Raw genomic sequence first — 15,650 nt, forward strand, 5'->3', positions numbered from 1 at the left:
TCAGGGAAGAAAATAGGTCAGGAGGAAAAAGTCCTTGGCAAGAGATGACAAGGGGCTCCAGCCAGGAAGGCAGGCCCTCTGCATCTTGAGGCCCAGCCCCCAGCCCTGAAGAATCCATCCTGTGCTGTTCTGGAAATGCCAATGAACTTCAAACCCTGTGCAGGCTTCACTTGGTTGTTACCCAAGGTGAAGGCAGGGGCCACAGAACCCAGAGGGGACCCCTCTCTCTTTCTCTGCAGGGGAGCCACAACCCCAGGAGGGCGGCTCATTCTAAGGCCCTCGATATGGAAGGACGCTTGGGAGAAGTGGGTGGCAGAGGAAGAGATGGTTGGATAGCATCACTGACTCAATAGACATGAATCTGAGTAAACTCTGGGAGACTAGCATGCTGCAGTCCATGCGGTCTCAAAGAGTCATGACTTAGCTACTGAAAAACAACTTCCTCCTATCTCTACCCACATTTCCAGTGTCATGATTTAGTTCTCAAGGCCAGCTTCCTATACTAACATAAAGACTCCTAGGGGTATCTGCCTCTCTGGCCGCCAGAAAAGTAAGTAAGTGGAGTTGCTCAGTCATGTCTGAGACTTCACAACCCCATGGACTGTAGCCTGCCAGGCTCCTCTGTCCATGGGATTCTCCAGGCAAGAATACTGGAGTGGGTTGCCATTTTCTTCTCCACGGGATTTTCCCGATCCAGGGATCAAACCCGGGTCTCCTGCTTTGCAGGCAGACTCTTTACCATCTGAATCACCAGGGAAGCCCTGACTCCAGAAAAGTTAGGAGTTGAATATTTCCAGATTAAAAAAAAAAGTCATATTTCAGATGGGGAAAAAAGACTTGGTAGTACAATAGGACTCAAAACTTCAACCTCTGGAACACCTGTGCTCATCGAGTACGCACACACGCACCACACTGACTTGCCAGCTATTCAATAAACACTTGTAAAATGAATGCCCCCAGGCTCTATTCTTCAGCAAGGAAATACTTGCTGATGAGTTTCTTAGGATTCTTTGCTCTTCAAGTCCCTGTCAATGAGCAGATAGGAAAAATGTGCAACTATAACAAAATGACCTTGTCATCTACCCCAGAGAACACAGACTGCAGGTTCAGTGGGTTTGTGACCAAAGTCCAGCCTTTGTCCTTGTGTTTCTGAAAGCTGTCATCCTGCTAGGGAGTGGGGGGCTCTCACTTCTTTGCTGGTAGCTCTCCATGATCCCACCCACTGCTCTCTGTGCTAACTTAGGAAGGTTCTGGACCACTGGAACTGTCAACACTTGACTCTCCAACCCACAGCTAGATCCATTGGTCACCCAGATGACCACTTGCTAGGGCTGGTGCAGGCTGGGGGCGACCCTGATCAGAGTTCCCTTTTCTCACCTCCACAAGGAGTAAGAAAACGTTCTCAGACTGAGTCACCTCCAGCCCCTCCCGAACCAGAGCCTGAGAGGAAGATCTGGAGCCGTCTGGGATGCTATGTACCACCAGCTTACAGGTGTGCAACCCACCAGGCGAATCTCACAATCACCTAGCCCAGAAGGATGCGGAGAGAGCAGCTCTACTTAAATGGGCCTTGGGCTCGTGTTTGCCACGCTCTACCCAGAACTTTCCACTTATAAACATTCTAGTCTTATTAAGAATGTTTAAAATATAAATATTATTATTAAAATATATTTGATATATCAGAAATAAAGAGTTTGTCTTGTGTCCAGGTCTGAAGAGCCCTGGGGCCCTAATACACCTGCATTCATATCTAGGCTCTCTCAGCTGTACAGGTTATTGAAAACTAGCCAGTCATCCCGGGCCCCTGCTTCCTTCTCCAGGGTCCCTGCCTCCTTCTCTGGGGCCCCGCCTCCTTCCCTGGGACCTCTTTCTCCTTCTCTGGGGCCCCTTCCTCCTTCTCCAGGGTCCCTGTTTCCTTCTCTAGGGCCCCTGTCTCCTTCTCTAGGGCCCCTGCCTCCTTCTCTAGGGCCCCTGCCGCCTTCTCTGGGACCTTTGCCTCCTTCTCTAGGGCCCCTGCCTCCTTCTCTGGGGCCTCTGCTCCTTCCCTGGACCCCTGCCTCCTTCCCTGGGACCCCTGTCTCCTTCCCTGGGACCCCTTTCTCCTTCTCTGGGACCCCTGCTTCCTTCTCTAGGGCCCCTGCCTCCTTCTCTGGGACCCCTGCTTCCTTCTCTAGGGCCCCTGCCTCCTTCTCTGGGACCCCTGCCTCCTTCTCTAGGGCCCCTGTCTCCTTCTCTGGGATCCCTGCCTCCTTCTCTGGGGCCCCTGCCTCCTTCTCTGGGACCCCTGCCTCCTTCCCTGGGACCCCTTTCTCCTTCTCAGGGACCCCTGCCTCGTTCTCTGGGACCCCTGCCTCCTTCCCTGGGACCCCTTTCTCCTTCTCAGGGACCCCTGCCTCCTTCTCTGGGACCCCTGCCTCCTTCCCTGGGACCCCTTTCTCCTTCTCTGGGGCCCCTGCCTCCTTCTCTGGGGCCCCTGTCTCCTTCTCTAGGGCCCCTGTCTCCTTCTCTAGAGTCCCTGCCTCTTTGTTGGGGCCCCTGCCTCCTTCTCTCATGGGTGGTTCTGCAAGTGAAGCTCACTTGCACAGAGCCTGCAGGGCGGATGGAGTTCCCAGGACCGCCCCATGCATGGTGATGTGGACCGGAGCACAGTCATCGGGGACTACAGAGTGGAGAACTTGCCTCTGGATGTTTTCAGTTCAGTTTTGTGTGGAAGTGAAACAGCCTAACGCATCAGCCCCTCTGGGAAGAGCACAAGCCGTGCCTGCCATGCTAAGCCCCTTCAGTCATGTCCGACTTTGCAACTCCATGGACTGTAGCCCGCCAGGCTCCTCTGTCCATGGGATTCTCCAGGCAACAGTACAGGAGTGGGTTGCCATGCCCTCCTCCAGGGGGTCTTCCCGACCCAGAGATTGAATCTGAGTCTCTTATGTCCCCTGCACTAGCAAGTGGGTTCTTTACCACTAGCGCCACCTGGGAAGCCCCAAGAGTACCAGAAAGTGAAAGTGAGAGACCCTCAGTCATGTCTGACCCTTTGTGACCCCATGGATTGTAGTCTGTCAGGCTCCTCAGTCCATGGAATTCTCCAGGCCAGAATACTGGAGTGGGTAGTCATTCCCTCCTCCAGGGGATCTTCCCAACCCAGGGATGGAACCCAGGTCTCCCGCATTGCAGGCAGTTCCTTTACCAGCTGAGGTGGCCCAATATTGTCTAGGAAGATCAGGGGATGTTTGTAAGCCCGGCCGATAGCACTAGCTCTTAGGAGGCCCATCAGGCTCTGCCACTTGCTCCGTAACCTTAGCAGGATACTCAGAGGCAACCTGCCCTGAAGAATCAGGGCAAAGGTCAACTTACACTGCACACCAGGTGTTTCCTAGAGACAGAATATGTGTCTCCTGAAGAGGAACCCCTATCGTTTATTTAGAAACCATCAGATCAACTCTATTCCCTCTGTTTCCAAGTCTATCCTTCCTCTTTCTGCATCTTCTTAAGTAGAACTCTGGGAAGATGAGAAAGGCCGGCCACCAGAGGCTGAGTTTTCCCTTCCAGAAGGTCTGAACATGGCCCCACTGATCACTTTTAAATCACAGCAGCCATGCTGTGGGGCTGGTACCTTCCTAAGTGGCCATGGCAACACCCTTGTCCTGGAAGGCAAGCAGACATCTCACTTCTGGGGTTATCCTGGAGTATGGGGATGAAAGGCCTAACCAGCCCTCTTGAAGTTCTTTCCCATTTTGTAATTCTATCCTCACCTACTTTCTTCTTTCATCATTTATGAAGTAAGGACTTTGGATAATATTTGTTTTATCCATCTTGTAGTGGATTTAATGCTGTTTCCCCAAAACAGAAAGTGAAAGTGAAAGCTGCTCAGTCGTGTCTGACTTTTTGTGACTCCCAAAACTGATGTCCACTACAAATCTTAGAATGTGACCTTATTTTGGAAATCAGGTCTTGCAGAGGTAATTAGCTGAGGTCATACTCAATTCCTATAAAGAAAGTTAAGCGTCGAAGAATTGATGCTTTTGAACTGTGGTGTTGGAGAAGACACTTGAGAGTCTCTTGGACTGCAAGAAGATCCAACCAGTCAGTCCTAAAGGAAATCAGTCCTGAATATTCATTGGAAGGACTGATGCTGAAGCTGAAACTCCAATACTTTGGCCACCTGATGTGAAGAACCGACTCATTGGAAAAGAAGCTGATGCCAGGAAAGATTGAAGGTGGGAGGAGAAGGGGACAGCAGAGGATGAGATGGTTGGATGGCATCACCGACACGATGGACATGAGTTTGAGTAGGCTCTGGGAGTTGGTGATGGACAGGGAAGCCTGGCGTGCTGCAGTCCATGGGGTCGTAAAGAGTCGCACATGACTGAGCAACTGAACTGAACTGAATACTCAACTCCAGGTGGCGCTAGTGGTAAAGAACCTTCTGGCCAATGCAGGAGACCTAAGAGACGCAGGTTCAGTCCCTGGGTGGGAAGATCCCTGGAAGGAGGAAATGGCAACCCACTCCAGTATTCTTGCCTGGAAAAATCACATTGACAGAGGAGCCTAGCCAGCTACGGTCCATAGGGTCATAAAGAGTCAGACACGACTGAAGCGACTTAGCATGCATATGACATCATATAACTCACATATGATGTCAAATCCACTGAGATTCTAAATCCAGCTATGGGTCTTCATAGAAGGCCATGGGGAGACAGAGACAGACAGGCAGGAAAGGCCACGTGGCAATGAGGGCAGAGCAGGACAGATACTGCCATGGACAGCCAGCAGCCGCCAGAAATGGGAAGAAGCAAGAAAGTGTTCTTCCCTCACGCCTTCTGTGAGAGCACAGTCCTGTGACACATGGATCTCAGGCTCCTCCTTCCAGATCCACGAGAAATTAATTTCTGTTCTCTTAAGCCACCCAGCTTGTGGACTTGTTACAGCACCCCCAGGAAACTAATATAATCCAATACTTTGATTCCTGTTTTGTGTTACATTTAGGCTTGTGAACATTAAGCAAGTACAATTAAAAATGAATAATTTTATCCTTAATTTCATCAGTGTTCCACTTACTATTCCGTAGATATATCTGACAATAGGCAGCATTCTTTGTATCTAGCAATACTACAAGACTAGCGTTTGGGTTAACCACAAGTTTCTAGCGATAAAGCCTCTTCCAGCAATGCTCCTTCGAAGCATCCTCAGAAATGTCCTAGACACTGCCTGCATTCCCAGATAAATGGCAGCCTGCTCCCAGTTCAGAGACTCAAGGAAGAATACAGCTTCCTTCCTTGAGTGTTATTTATCTAGGTAATAGGCAAATAAGAAGTTAAAAAAAAGAAATATTCTAGATGAGAATAACTGAACAGTATGACCTGGCACAGAAATGAGTAAGAAGACATTTTACTTTCAGTTCAGTTCAGTTCAGTTGCTCAGTCGTGTCTGACTCTTTGCGAACCCATGAACCACAGCAGGCCAGGCCTCCCTTTCCATCACCAACTCCTGGAGTCTACCCAAACCCATGTCCATTGAGTCAGTAATGCCATCCAACCATCTCATTCTCTGTTGTCCCCTTCTCCTCCCACCTTCAATCTTTCCCAGCATCAAGGTCTTTTCCAATGAGTCAGTTCTTCACATCAGGTTGCCAAAGTATTGGAGCTTCAGCTTCAATATCAGTCCTTCCAATGAATATTCAGGACTGATTTCCTTTAGGATTGACTGGCTGGATCTCCTTGCAGTCCAAGGGACTCTCAAGAGTCTTCTCCAACACCACAGTTCAAAAGCATCAATTCTTCAGCGCATCTCACTTTAGGAACAAGGAACCCATGCATACCGTGATAGGAGTCCCTCCAGAGCACCCTAAAGGGGGCCGTGATGTCAGTGATGTTAAGTACTGACCACCTGGTTTGGGCACTCCTTGCATCATTGCCCCTCAGAGAAGATACTATTTTCTCTCTAGTAATTAATAACCAATTTGTGGGAAAACACTCTGAGGTTAGGTAGCTAACCCAGTTGTTCACCCAACTTTCTCCCAATTTTGTGTGTCTGCTGATGCTCCTTACCTAAACCAAGCACTCCTGATGGTTTCAGAGGGTGACAATCCAGCTTGGACACGCCTGCTGCTCTGCTCAGTGGCTGGCATCCCACTGTGGGAAAGAGCTTTCCCTCCTCCCATTGATGCTTATTCGGTTATAGGAGCATGGACTCGCTAGATTCTTGTTTTAGTCAAAGGGCTATAATCCATTACTAGTATTGTTTATTTGAAATATTATCCCAGGGACCTCCCTGGTGGTCCAGTGGTTAAGAATCTATCTGTCAGTGCAGGGAATACGGGTTCAATCCCTGGTCTGGAAACTAAGATCCCACATGTCACAGTGCAACTAAACCCATTCACTTTAACTACTGAAGCCTGTGTGCTCTGGAGCCCCAAAACAAGAGTAGCTGCAGCAGTGAGAAGCCTGTGAACCACAACTAGAAAGTAGCCCCCACTCGCTGCAACTAGAGAAAGGCTGCATGCAGCAACGAAGAGCCTGTGGGTTGCAAAGAAGGACCAGCACAGCCAAAAATAATCTCATCTTATATTTGGCCAGTGAGAGTCGCTTCATTTTTAAGCACTGTCTTATTTTTTGACATCAGATATTCCCGGCTCATCTCACTTTCCCTGGCCCAGTGGTGACACCATCCCAGTCTCCAGGGATGCCTGCCTGGCTCCTTCAGTAGGAAATGGTATACAGAAACCAAGATCTAGCCCCAGGTGTGCTCACTGCTGCTGGGATGCTGCTGTTTCCAGGGCCTGTCTCCAGCAGAGAGAAGGCATTTTATACACATGCACACACACATAGCATACACACACACCCCTACACATACACACACATTACACACACACATTTCTCTGCTTACCGTCTCTCCAGTTTTTCTTGATATCTTTAATTTCAACCTAGCACCACAAGATTCATCCAGTCCCCTCAGCCCTACCAATATCTGTAACTCCATTATCGTTAGTGAGAAGCTGTCTCCTTTCTGTGCTATATCTGACAAAAATGCATAATCTGAATCTAACCATGAGGAAACAACAGACACGTCCAAAAGAAGAAAGCCTATAAAATAAATAGCTTGTACCCTCCAAAAATGACAAGCTTACAGGAGACAAAAAAGGTCAAGATACGGTTCCAAATGAAAGGAAACTAAACACACAGGACGACTAAATGCAGAGTGTGACCACACACTAGATCCTGGCCCAGGGAAAAATCTATAAAAGAATAAGAAAAGTCTATAGAAAGATTTTTAAAATCTATAGAAAAAATCTATAAAAGACATTACTGGACTTTTGAACATGGACTGTGGATTAGACAATAGCATTACAGCCGTGTTAAACTTCCTGATTTTGATCTTTGTGTGCAGTTATATGTGCTTAGTTGCTAAGTTGTGTCTGACTCTTTGCGACCCCATGGACTATAGATACCACCAGGCTCCTCTGTCCTTGGGGATTCTCCAGGCAAGAATACTGGAGTGGGTTGCCATGCCCTCCTCCAGGGGATCTTTATAACCCAGGGATAGAACCCAGGTCTCCCTCATTGTGGGCAGATCATTTACCATGAGATACCAGGGAAGCGGTTACACGAGAATATCTTATTTACAGGAAATACACACTAACGTATTTAGAAATAAAAGGGTATAATGTTTGCAACTTGCTCTCAAATGGTTCATGAGAAAGTGTGTGAGTGTGTGTGTGAGTGTGTGTGTGTATGTACATACATCTGCACACACACATAGGTGAGAGAAGGTGAAGGGAGAAGCAAACGAGGATGGATGTTAAGAATCTGACCAGGGCTTCCCTGGCGGCTCAGAGGTTAAAGCGTCTGCCTCCAATGCGGGAGACCCGGGTTCGATCCCTGGGTCGGGAAGATCCCCTGGAGAAGCAAATGGCAACCTGCTCCAGTATTCTTGCCTGGAGAATCCCATGGACAGAGGAGCCCAATGGGCTACAGTCCATGGGGTCACAAAAGAATCGGACATGACTTAGCACACAGCACAGCTGGACCAGACACACCTCACCATTTCCTCTGCCCTAGGTTCATTCTACTCTAGATTCAAAGCCCCAGGACAGAGAGGCTGGTTCGCCCACCTTAGGTCCTCTCCTGCCTCCTGCTGGACCTGGGCTATGGCAGAAGGTCGGCGGGATGGAGACTCAGGGGTCTCTACTGGCTTCCGTAATGGGACAGAAGGTCCTGAGACTCCCCTGCTGGTCACAGCCGCACACAAGGGACAGAAGTCAGCTCCCCGGAGATCAGAGTGCTGCTAAAAAATATAAAAAATGTCCTTTGCAGGAATGTTGACATTGATTCTCTTTTTTTACAGCCAAGGAAGCTGAGGTCTAGAAAGGTTAAATAACCTTTCAAGGTCAAAGAGCAAGTTTGAGGTAGAGATGGAACAGAAATGAAGACAAATGTGCCATCTCTGTGCTACTCAAAGAATGGTCTGTGGACCCACAGTATCACATCACCTGGGAAATGTAGGTTCTCAGGTGCCACCCCAGGTCTATGAGTCAGGATCTGCATTTTAACAAGTTTTGAATGATTCCCAAGCACATTACAGTGTGAGAAGCAATGCTCTATCTCTGAGGTTTTAACCTAAAAAAAAAAAAGGGAGGGGGGGATTTGTGGTTACCAGAGTTCTATGTAACATTCTTATCATTTTCTCCTGGGAGTTTGAAAAATTGTATCCAAATAAAGTTACAAAAGAAAACAAAAATAAATATCCACTAAAAAAGGAAGTGTTGAACCACTTCTGTCTAGACTGGCACTAGATGAGAAATGAATCGACAAGCAAACTGTTCCAGGAAGAGCCAGATGTCTGAAGTCACATCTGAGACCCTGTGGGCACAGCAGCCACCAGCCTGGGCCAGAGAAGCTGCAAAGGATGTGTAGGCGGCACATGGCCGGGAGATGGAACCTAAGGGACCCAGAACACACGCTGCGGCATAAACATTACTGTAAGCAGAAGGCATTTGAGTTTCTGAAATCTCTCATCTGCCTAAAAACAGAGCCTCCAAAACAACTCAACTGTCATCACTCCTCCCCGGGAGCAACCAGGAGAGACTGAGTCTTAGTACCAGAGGTGGGAAGCACCCACCTCACACCCAAACAGACACTGTCACAACTGTATCTTGGCCCCCTGCTAGTCTCCCAAGGGCCTGTTTACCTTTCCAAAAAGGCATTTGCTTTCCCAAACATGCCCTCCTCCTTCTCTTCCCCTACTAAGGTGGTATATACACCCCAAATTCTAAGGCCCCCAGGAGTCACCTTTTTCTGTGAACTCCCACACACATATAGCTGAATCTGTCTTCTCTCTTGTGCATCTGTCTTTTGTCAGTTTAATTCACATGCCCCCAATCATTCAACCTAACAGGGTGGAGGGAAAACACTTCTCTTCCCGACAGAGATTAGCAGGAGAGAGTGTGGCTTAGAGCCCAGACAGCCCAGCTCTAGACTCCACCCTCACCTTCAGCCTCCTCCAAGGAGTGTGTGTGGGATTCACACGTCTCCTGTGAGAAGGACTCTCAGAGAGCACACCAGATGCTCTCGGAACAGAAAGGGGTGTTTTGGTCTGTGCTTAACTTGTTCAGATTTCATTTTCTCTTCCAAAGTCCCGGCTCAGCAAGACCACTCATTAAGTTCAGAGTTAATACACTTATTTCACCCACAACCATTTACTCATCCTACCAGGATGATATTCAGTGGACCAGAAACCACTGAGAACCTCAGAGGTTTTCAGTCTGTCTGTCACTGCAGAACCAAAGGTGGACAACTCAACAGAATTCCTGGTCACCACTTCCACCACGGATAAACCATTCAACAGTTATGGGGAGGGCGGGCATCCACATGTATCTTATCGGGAAATGCGGTGTGGGGGACCTGCTGGCTGCAGGGTGGCACAGTGTCCCCAACTTACCACTGATCCCTGGAGAATGAGACGATGAAGCGAATGCCAGGGGGAAGCTGGGCCATTGATGTCTCCCTGGATGTGGAGCTTCAGTCATAAAATAAGATGCTTCATAAATAGGTTCTTAATCCCAGGAAGTGAGTAAGGATGCTCGTGGGGACTCGCCTCCTCTCTTCCCTCCAGCAGAGGCTCGGCTGTCTACAAGGAGAAGGAGGGGTGGAAAGGTCAGGCATTGTGCGAGGCCCTGGCGGAAGGAACTGCATGCAGTGTGGTCACCCAGCCCAGAGCAGAGCCAGATGAGACAGGGCGCTCCCACCACAAGAGCCACCTGGCGGGGGTGGAGTGTCTGCCCTGGGGGAGCAGCTTATTCAACCATCACTGAAAGGAACTTCACATGATGTTCTGAGGGTGCATGAAGAGAGAAGGGCTGAATTTATCTCCATCCGGGAGGCGTCCAGAGATCAACCACTCACTCTTCACCACCACACTCAACAGAGCCGACGTTCATGCTCACAGGAGACCAGAAGGAGCCCAGAGGTCACACCAGGTACTCAGTCCCCAGAGGGCCGCCAACCAGCTGGTCCTGATTCCCCCGCTGGGGCCAGGCCACGTCTGAGCTGCAGTAACAGAGAGGAACGTAGGCCTAGACCAGGTGGCGGGTCATCAAGCCCATCATTTGACTGTGGCTTTGCAATGGAGTCTAAATACATGTATTGCCATGGGGATGAACACCTCAAATCAGCCTCTTCATTTCTCACTCCTGTGGTCACTGCAGGGGCCTTGGAAAATGGCCCCTTTCTGAGCAAGACAGGAAGAAAGGGGCAGGGAGGCCTGGCTGCCCATCCCAAAGCCAACCTCACCACGTGTGTTGTCTTCCAGTTTTTCTCCTATGTTCGCTGGGTGAGGAAGGATCTTGGGGACCCATGCATTACATCACAGAGCACACCACACACTCGGGAGCACGTACGGTTCCATCTTAGTGCTTATAGAAAAGTCATAGGTTATATGGTGTTTTTAAAGAAGGCTACTTTTGATGGAACATTGATTTTGATTTAAAGCTTAGAGATGTATTCAATGTCTTTAAACAACTTTCTTGAGATAACAGACAAGTAACAGCCAATAGTTCTAACTTAGAGGATCTAAAATACTCCTAAGGGCCTCAGGATCCCCATGTTCACTCCTGCCTTCCCTCTAGAGTGAGCTTTCAAAATGCACCTTGGCAAGTCATCACACAGCTATGAAATTAAAAGATGCTTGCCCCTTAGAAGAAAAGCTATGACAAACCTAGACAGTGTATTAAAAAGCAGAGACATCACTTTGCCAACACAGGTACGTGTAGTCAAAGCTATGGTTTTTTCAGGAGTCATGTATGAATGTGAGAGTTGGACCATAAAGAAGGCTGAGTGCTGAGGAATTGATGCTTTTGAACCATGGAGCTGAAGAAGACTCTTGAGAGACCCTTGGACTGCAAGGAGATCAAACCAGTCAATCCTGGAGAAAATCAGTACTGAATATTCATTGGAAGGACTGATGCTGAAGCTGAAACTCCAATTCTTTGGCCACCTGATGGGAAGAGACAACTCACTGGAAAAGACCCTGATGCTGGGAAAGATAGAGGGCAGGAAAAGGGGCTGACAGAGGATGAGATGGTTGCATGGCATCACCAACTCAAAGGACAAGAGTTTGAGCAAACTCAGGGAGATAGTGAAGGACAAGGAAGTCTGGTGTGCTGCAGTCCATGGGGTTGCAAAGAGTCAGACATGACTGCTGCGATGCTGAGCAACAGGCTGTCATACCTGTTCCCCAACCCCCATCTCCTCTCAGAGAGGCAATGAGGCCCCTCCTTCTGCTTCAGCCAGGAGAACTACACCTTTGCTCCTACAAGCTCATCATCCCATCTAGAGTGCTACCTGCCCTCATGGCTGGCCCTGGGCTGGGTAATCCCAGGCATGTCACAAACTTCCTGCTCCCTCACTTGCCCCAGCTAAAAAACAGGGATGGTGGCACCTACATTTTTGGGTTGCTATTAAAAATGAGATGTGCGATCTGTGGACAGCCCTGAGCACAGAGCCTGGTGTGGAGGAGATGCCCAGTCAAGAGGAGCTGGTTCTGTTCTCAGCAGACATCATGAGAGGCATCAAGGGACTGCAGGCAGCTGCCCAGCCCCATTCCCTGGTCCAGCACAGAACCAGCGCCCAAGGGATGCGTGGAACCAAGCTCCGCAAGTGTTTCAACACTGTTGTTGCTCCTATCTCTAGATTTTAAAAAGATTTTTACTAAAATTCTGCTACTTCAACCTAAAGGGGCTTCTCAGCTGGTGCTAGAGGTGAAGAACCCGCCTGCCAATGCAGGAGACATAAGAGAACAGGGCTCCATCCCTGGGTTGGGAAGAACCCTTGGAGGAGGGCAGGGCGACCCACTCCAGTATTCTTGCCTGGAGAATCCCATGGACACAGAAGCCAGGTGGGCTATGGTCCATAGGGTCGCAAAGAGTTGCACACGACTGAAGTGACTGCACCCATACACTGAGAACCAATTTTTGGGTGATGACTTTAAAGTAAAGGATTTGGTCTGAATTTTACAGCACCCGGAAATGGATGGTCAGAAGCAAATGTCCACCTCTGTCCAGACACTGCTTCTCTAGGTACAGCTTATCTGGAAGTATCCTACTGCATCTACTACACCCACTAAGGGGCTGCCCTGGTGGCTCAGAGGTAAAGAATCTGCCTGCAGTGCAGGACATGTGGGTTCAATCCTTGGGTTGGGAAGATCACATGAAGGAGGAAATGGCAACCCACTCCAGTATTCTTGCCTGGAGAATCCCATGGACAGAGAAGCCGGGCTACAGTCCAAAGGGTAGCAAAGAGTCACATATGACTGAGCGACTAAGCACACATGAACACATCAACTAATCAATAAACCTCAATTCAAGGCTGGTAAAACTTGGAACTTTAAAACAAAATCCAGAAGACATTGGAAAAGTCAGCAGGGAAAAAAAAAAAATCTCGATTTCCTTTGAAAACCATGGTTCTTCCTCCTCCTATAAAATGGGTGAACTCCAGTGCTGTAAATTCTCACCGTTGGTGCAATTAAGATGTGTAAACATAGTGATTTTACATGTTGGACGTTAAGAGCTCGATTTAATTAGGCCCTTTCCTCCAAAGTCTGACCGGTGACCACTGATCATTCCAGCGAGGGCGGGTCAAGATCTCCGAGGACACTGCTGACAACTCTGTGCTTTCCTGTCAGCTCCATGGCCACTCTGAGAAAGAAGCCCAGAGGCTGGCCTGGGGCGCTGGACACCTGAGGCAAATTCAGGTTGGTTCAGTTTTCCTCAGTCCCCTCCCCCACCTCGCTTCCTCTGGGCAGGTCCTCTCCAAAGAGAGAACAGTAGAACTGGAGCTAATCACTTGGTTTAAGCCTTGTTTTTGACACACAACCCAAGTACATAAAAAGAACATGCACTTTAAAAAAAATGGCTCTTAATAGACACCTGGAACTCACCACCACAGTAGGGAAAAGTGTAAGAATATCCAGTTTCAAAGATAACAACTTCAGAAGCACCCCACCACAGCATCTCTGTTACAATCCAAAAAGCATGTTTTTATACCCATCATGTGAAAGAGCCCAACTTCGTCTACAAACTGTAAAACGATGAAATGGAATGACCTGAAGGCAATATTAATTCTGGAGCTCCACCTTTGGCCTCACCACTTGGGGAAGAGTCCTGTGTACTCACTGGAGGTGAAAAAGAGACTCAAAGGCAAGCAGTGAAGAGAATAACACAGAAAGGGTCTTCCCACAACTGAAGCTCTGTCGTCAGTAATCAAAGCAATCCCATGCATGCCTTAAATAATCTACCTAAAGGCAAAGTTTTTAAGCTGGGTCTTATTTTAAGGCAAACAAGTTTTCATACATTTTTCTTTTATGAGGGAGAGAAAGAATGAGTGAGGGAAACTTGTCCAGAGAAAACACTTTCTATGGTCTGTGCTTTAAAGGCTGTCAGCAATATTAAAGATTAATGACAATAGCCAGGATCTCTTTCCTGGGCTTCAATACAAAGCGAACCCTGCACCTCTGCCGCTTTCTCCCATCAACAAGCAGCGCCCCAGGTGGTGTGCACAGCACAGAGCCTGCAAAGGCGCCTCCAAAACCACGAGGTGAGACTCGGGGGGCTCCAGTCCTAGGTTCTCAGGGTTGATTTTGAAAGGCCTTAAAGAAGGAGCAACGGGGAAATTTAATCTAGTTGCCAACTCAGACATCCTCAGACGACTGAAATTCAAGGGCAGGTGGGCACTCTCCAGGCGGGCAGCCCAGGGAGAGGAAAGGAAAGACGGGCTAGAGAAATTCAAACCTGACGGTGGGGCGAGGGGCCTCCAGCACTGGGGTCGCAGTCCCGGGTTGCCAGGTCACCGGGATCAGCAGGGCGGCTGCGGAGGCTGGGACGGCAGGAGGAAATATAAGCCAGACGGTGGGTGCCCCGAGGCCGGGTGACTTTCCAGGGCTCTGAGTCCTGTAAATCACTCCCGGAGGCTCCGGGCTCTGGGGACCAGCCGCTCACAAGACAAACAACCCGAAGGCCCCGGGTGCGGGCGCCGGCTCCTCCCCGCGGTCGGTCCCGGAGGAGGACAGGCGGGCACGCCCCCGTCTCCGCCGCACAACGGCCCCGCGCCCTGCTCCCCGCCCGACCTCCGGCATAGCTGTCATCGCGGCCCGGCGGCCCGGGAGGGGCCCCGGAGGACTGCTCGGCTCGCCCGCGCCCGGAGCTCCAATGGGCGGCTGCCGGCCCGGCACCGGCTCCGCGCCTCCGCTCCCGGGTCCCGGGGCGCCCGGGTGATTCCCCCGACCCACCCCCCTCCGGCTGCATCCGCCGCCCTGGGCCCGGGGGGCGCCCGCCCCCGGACCAGCACAAAGACGCGCGCCCGGCGCAGGGACCCCGGCTCCCCGCGCGTCGCCAGCGCTGGCAGGTGTCACTCGGCCCCGGCGCCCGAGTCCCCAGGCCCGGCCGGCGCGGGCGGTGGGCATGGGTCCGCGCATTGCAAACCGTCTCCCCGCCCCGTCCGGGTCCCCAAGCCTCACCTGCGCCCCCAGGCCCGCGCCGCGCCGCCCGGCCCGGCCGCCGCGGGCGCTTCCTGTCGCGACTTCCTGGGGCGGCGCGGAGGCCCCGGCGGCCCTTTCACTTTCAGCGACAGCGGGGCGCCGGCTCGGGCCCCTCCCCTCCGGCTCATCCCCCACCCGTCCTCCCGCGGCCCCGGAGCCGCCCGGGGGCCCTGATAGCCCGGGGACGTTGAGCGGGGCGCCCCCACGCGGAGCCCGCGGCATTGCCGCGCAGGAGCCCTCCCCGAGGCCCCGGGTCCCACCAACACCTGCCTGCGCGCGCCCCGGCTTGAGTTCCCACTGACCGAAGAGGCGCTCCCCAAGGACGCTTTGTCCTCAAGGCAGGTCCTACCCAGAGCGCAGCTTCCAAGAAAGGTTGGCACTAAAGGGGCAGCCTTGCCGCTGCCACCTGCCCCCAACATTATTCCTATTACCTCCTCTCAGGGGTCAGACTTAGACTGATGTTGTATTAAATGAAAATGGGGCCCATGATAGCTGTGTTGACCCATCTTTGATCACACCTGTGTGTGACACACGGCTCACCTCACCTGCTCTAGACCAACCTCCCCTGTGCAGTCAGACATCCCCTCTCCTAATCCCATGCTCATTTTGTGCCAAAAATGGGCCCT

General features: G+C 50.7%; 1 protein-coding gene across 3 annotated transcripts in view; it reads right to left on the reverse strand.

Moving 5' to 3' along the window:
* SLC37A1 (solute carrier family 37 member 1) overlaps positions 1–15,072 on the reverse strand; it is a 71,757-nt gene extending 56,685 nt beyond the window's left edge. The window contains exons 1-2 of one of the 3 annotated variants that reach the window (XM_061167525.1): positions 15,004–15,072; positions 9,934–10,122 (exon numbers count right to left, since the gene is read on the reverse strand). In XM_061167525.1, the coding sequence (XP_061023508.1) occupies positions 9,934–9,989 (56 nt within the window). In that variant the 5' untranslated portion in view covers positions 9,990–10,122; positions 15,004–15,072. Of the gene's footprint in view, positions 1–9,933; positions 10,123–14,278; positions 14,556–15,003 lie in introns of those variants that run through there. The other 2 variants (XM_061167524.1, XM_061167526.1) reach the window with 2 other exon arrangements.
* Positions 15,073–15,650: the final 578 nt, after the last annotated feature.

Source organism: Dama dama, chromosome 19 (assembly GCF_033118175.1).
Source record: "Dama dama isolate Ldn47 chromosome 19, ASM3311817v1, whole genome shotgun sequence".
In the NCBI taxonomy this organism is placed as follows: domain Eukaryota; kingdom Metazoa; phylum Chordata; class Mammalia; order Artiodactyla; family Cervidae; genus Dama; species Dama dama.